The 5,006-nt window shown below is 44.3% G+C and overlaps 1 protein-coding gene across 1 annotated transcript; it reads right to left on the bottom strand.

Annotated features, from left to right (window-relative positions):
• Window positions 1-1,166: 1,166 nt before the first annotated feature.
• On the bottom strand, window positions 1,167-4,797 carry LOC306967050 (toll-like receptor 13). Its single transcript, XM_079561953.1, has 3 exons — window positions 4,085-4,797; window positions 1,538-1,655; window positions 1,167-1,429 (listed from the first exon to the last, which is right to left on the bottom strand). Exons 1-3 carry the CDS (start codon window positions 4,788-4,790, stop codon window positions 1,198-1,200), a joined length of 1,056 nt encoding a protein of 351 aa, XP_079418079.1. The 5' UTR covers window positions 4,791-4,797; the 3' UTR covers window positions 1,167-1,197.
• Window positions 4,798-5,006: the final 209 nt, after the last annotated feature.

The raw sequence follows: 5,006 nt of genomic DNA, 5'->3' as shown, positions 1-5,006 counted from the left end.
AAAAAGCTCACGATAGAAGCGACCAAGCTCTTCCACGTGTTCCCTATTTAAATAAAGTTACGTGAAGTGTTTTCATGCAAAGTATATTTACACAGAAATGTAACGTGTCGATTTTATAAGCAGATAAAAAGGGGGACTATATTGTGAGGCGTAATGATACGAGGAGTTAAACGTCCGCGCAGTAACTCCTAAAGGTTATTGACGGAAGTGAGCGGGGGAAGTCTTTAGGAGTTACTACGCGGACGTTTTGCTCCTCGTATCATTACGCCTCACAATATAGTCCCCCTTTTTATCTGCTTATAAAATCCACATGTTACATTTCTGTGTAAATATACTTTGCATGAAAACACTTCACGTAACTTTATTTAAATAGGGAACACGTGGAAGAGCTTGGTAGCTTCTATCGTGAGCTTTTTCGGAGCTATGTGACATGTGGGAGAGGCTGCGTATGTGCTCCGTTTGCGTGACAGAGCGCACGGACAAAGACCAGACGGGGATATATTAACTCGGCTAAAGTGAGGTAAGAGCATATCTCAGTATGTAAAAACGGTGGCCTATTCCTTTAATGCTGACACAAAGAAGCTTTTATTCAAAGCTATTTTATTTTTGTATTGAAAACACACGCCGGCTTTTTCTTAACTTTAAAGCCTTTGTCCGAGTCTCATTCATATCACTCCTCCTGTAAGTAGCCGAACCTTCTGGTCCAATTTCCGAGTTCTTTTTAACATTTCTTCTTAAGTAACGTGAGTGTTACACACACTTTAGTCGTGTCTTCCCTCCAGAGGCTGCAGTTGTGCAAAAACCTTCTGTCCGGCCCCCCCTAAACGACTGCAGTGGCTCAGAAATACACCATGAGGCGGGGCAGAGCCTCATCTACAAGACCTATGTCATTAGTCTGTATTCTGTCTTTTACATTAAACAGCAAAAGGACTAAATGATATGGAAAGGTTTCCCAAAACAAATCAAATACACTCCAAGCCTGAACCAGCACTGGAAAGTCTTTATTTTATTTCTTTATTTCAGCAGTTTCCAAGCACTGGGTTGCAAATGATTGAGGAAAAAAAAGGAAAAGAAAACACAATAATGTCCAAAAGGAGTAGGTGTATTATGTAAGGCGTTTAAGCTGTGTGTGAAGACAACTATATACAGTGGGTCGTCTGCAGTGGGTCAGTGGTCAGCGGGTCAGTTGTCAGCGGGTCAGTTGTCAGTGGGCAGTGGGTCGTCTGCGGGCAGCTGGGCCCCAGACTGCAGTGCGTGGCGGACCCTCTCCCAGAACAGCCCCCTGTGGCCCCGGGCCCCGCTCCAGCTCAGGTACGTGCGGCTCCTCATCAGCCTCCTCATCCTGAAGAACGGGCTCAGCTGATTGGACGAGAGCTCCTCCAGGAACACCAAGATCAACACGTCCTTCTGCTCGTCCAACAGACGGAAACTGCACCAAGAGACGAGGACCAGGTCAGAGAAAACCACACCTTCATCCTTTTATGTTACATGAACTTCACCCATAACCGGAGGAACCGTGTGTGAAGAGGAGCAGCACCTGGCCATCTGGATCTCACGGGAGCACCACTCGCTGAGCAGGTACTGGTGGCTGATCACACACAGAGTCTTCCTGCTGCTGTAGATGGCCTCCACTATGTTCTCCATGATGACTTTCCCTGAAGAACATCACCCATGCAGACACAGGGGTTAGACACACACCAAATCCCGAACCGAGACCAGACCAGACCACGGGACAAACCAATACTCAGACTATGATCCAGACCAAGGCCTGGATAATGACCAGAACCAGACCAAGTCCAGACAAGGTTTCCATAGTTACCGGAACCAAATCATTTCAGCGGTGAGGGGGATTTCAAGAGTTTCAAGGACACTTTTAATGAATTCAGTAGATTCAGGGTGTAACAGCAGTTGAAGTTACCTGTAGTTCATACATTAACCACTAGGCGGAACTGTTGCTATGCTAACGACATTTAGAACGTTTACATTGCGCATTTATTTTATATGCATATATTATTATTTCCCCAACATTTAAGTACAATTAATAGGGCCATGTAATCAGTAATATTCGATTTATAATTATTTTATGTTTAGTAGTTTTGGTAAGTCTAGTTTAAGGGCACGAAAAGGTCACTTCCTGTCTATGGCCAAGCTAAAGAAAACAGCACAAGTGGCACGGACCTGACATCGACAAAAACTAAGAAATATGAACCAAATTAAGCGCCGGTTTGTCCACAAGCAGGCCAAAGTGGTTTGTTTATTTTGCAATCTGTATTTTGTATGATTTTATGTTTAATAAGTAAGCTAATTTTATTTTACATTCAGTTCTACGGTGTGTACCTGTGGTGTAAGGTGTACCAGACAAAGAAATGTCCGCAGTAAAACATCAGCGAAGAAAAGAACGCTCGTGTCTCTCTTAATTGTGTGCAACCCGGCATACAGGGACTTCAACTGTTTCAGGAATTTAACCAGTCTCAAGGATATCAGGACTTTAAAGGAATAGGCCACCGTTTTTTACATACTGAGATATGTTCTTACCTTAGCTTTGACGAGTTCTTTAGGACCTGTCTGATCTCCCCCCGTGGTATTATTACGCCTTACTATATAGTTCCCCCTTTTATCCGCTTAGAAAATCCACATTGTTTAATTTTGTGTAATTATACTTTGTAGTGGAACACTTCACGTAACCATATTTAAACAGGGAAAACGTGGAAGAGCTTGGTAGCTTCTATCTTGACCTGTTTTGGAGCTATAGAGGAGAGAGGGAGAGGCTAAATGCTAACGCCGTCTGCGCCAGTGTTGGGAAAGTTCATTTCCTACATGAACTAGTTCAAAGTTCAGTTCACAAATTTCAAAATGAACTAGTTCGTTCATAGTTCATAATTGTTCATGCTTAATAGTTTGTTCATGGTTCCAAAAATGAACTAGTTCATAGTTCTTTTTTTTCTTTTTTCTTTTTTTGCTGCGAGCTATTATTCAGGCATGAAAAAGGTGAAATATTTTTAAAATCCATATCTTAAAGCAACAATCTGAAGTATTTTGAGATGCATTTTTGCCAACCTTGGGAGAGCTGGAGAAAGTTGACTTCAGCGATGAGTCAAAAATATCATGGCCTCCTCACTTAGTGTTAAAGCTATTTCATGTCAGCCTGTCACTGTTTTCAGAGTGGTTTTTGGAAATCTTTGCTAATCATATTTTGCTTGTTTTTTATTTTTTTTAAGTTTAATTTTTAAATTCTTAGTGGAAAATGAAGCTACAAATATTCAATTGCATTTGTGTTAATTTGTTAATTTATCATGTGAAAAAAAAAATGTTTTAGGAGCTAATTTGTAAAACTCTGCACTGTGACTTTATGCAAATGAGTGGCAGCGCGGAGCAGAGGAGTTTGGAGAGACAGACGTTACACAAGGGAAACTCGCTTCGTAACCTCAATTTGTGGCTGCTGCGAGCAGCGTGCAGACCCGCTGGTTACCCGTTTGCCAGGGCCATAAACAGCAGAGTTCACCGCCACAGACCTGGACACAGTCGGGCCGTGGGCGGGGAGGCGGAGCTAGCGCGAACTACACAGCGGACCCGCCAGAGTTTAGAACCGCTGGTAAACTCTGACGGCGCGGCGAGGTTTTATAATTATATTCACTGATCCGCGGTCTTAAACCACAGATATAAGAAATCTGGCACCATAATGAACGAACGTAAAAAGAACGGGAAATGCCGTTCACAGACACCAGAATGAACGCGTTCATGGTTTCATTCATCAGGCAGTAATCCAGTGCGTTCAGTTCACGTTCGCCCAAAATATGAACGCGTTCATGAACTTTCGTTCAATGAACGCGTTCAGGTACAACACTGGTCTGCGCTGTGTTTACGTGACTGAAGGCACGGGTGAAGACCAGACAGGTCCTAAAGAACTCGTCAAAGCTAAGGTAAGAACATATCTCAGTATGTAAAAACGGTGGCCTATTCCTTTTAAGGATTTCAGGAGTTTCAAGGTTTCAGCAGTTTCAAGGATTTCAGGAGTTTAGAATATTTTTCAAGTATTTTAACAGTTTCAAGGCATTTTCAAGTATTTTCCAGCAACTGGAGTCACCTGGCTGGAAGTCGCGGTGGTGCAGACACAGCTTCCAGCCCTGCCGTCCCTCCAGCTCGGGCAGCAGCTGTCTGTAAACCCACTCCTCGTCGTGGACGTTGTAGGACACAAAAGCGTCGTAGATCTCGGCACAGCCCCGCCCTCTCTGCTGCCGGTGGTAGAGAAAGGCCCGCAGCAGGTAGTAGCCGTACAGCAGATGGAAGCGCAGGAAGTGATGGATGAAGGTGGGGAGGAGCGTGAGAAGCACCAGAGCAGAGCTGCAGATGAAGCAGAAGAAGCCCACAGACTCCCAGCACCAGCGGTAATCAAACTCTAACAGGAGCCCCCCCTGTTCAGGTGGGAGGGACGCACACCTGTACTGATACGCTCCGTTCACAAACACCTGTTCGTTCCTGATGACCCACTCAATGAAGTCAGCGTTAGAGCAGTTACAGACAAGCGGGTTCTCAGAGAGGTCCAGGTGTCTCAGTGAAGGGAGCGCCTCAAACACTCTCACATTTACAACAGACACATCATTCTTCTGTAAGTTCAGCGTCTGCAGCTGAGTCAAATTAACCTCAGAGAGAAAGTCCACAGATTTGAGATAGTTTTCAGACAGATTCAGAGTCTGTAAGACTGTGAGCGGCTGAAATAAATCTGGAACTGGAAGCCACTGATATGTGTTTCTTATTTCCAGATTTAATAACCGCGGCGTGTGGAGGAACATTTTGGAATCAGGATCCCAAAATCTGTTAACAGACAGCACTTCTAAATCATCCAACCCTTGGAGAAGATCTTTTGTCCAATCTGTCAAACAAGCACCAGAAAGAGTGATTCTTAGCGTCTGCAGTGACGGTAGATTAAAGATCTGCTGCAGCTGTGAGCGCCCCCTGGAGCTGGACTGAGGTTCTACACCTGCAGGAGGAGGGCAATAGGCGAAAAC

The sequence above is a fragment of the Gobius niger genome (genome assembly GCF_951799975.1).
Source record: "Gobius niger genome assembly, chromosome: 8".
Lineage (NCBI taxonomy): Eukaryota > Metazoa > Chordata > Actinopteri > Gobiiformes > Gobiidae > Gobius > Gobius niger.
The sequence above is the reverse complement of the archived record's forward strand: the minus strand, read 5'-3'. Positions and strand labels throughout refer to the sequence as shown.

Coding starts and splice junctions, on each gene's coding strand:
- LOC306967050 (XM_079561953.1), bottom strand. CDS start 4,790: ATGTTCCTCCACACGCCGCGGTTATTAAATCTGGAAATAAGAAACACA. Junction 1,656..4,084: donor CCACCGCGACTTCCAGCCAG/GTGACTCCAGTT, acceptor GATGTTCTTCAG/GGAAAGTCATCATGGAGAAC. Junction 1,430..1,537: donor CGTGAGATCCAGATGGCCAG/GTGCTGCTCCTC, acceptor CTCTTGGTGCAG/TTTCCGTCTGTTGGACGAGC.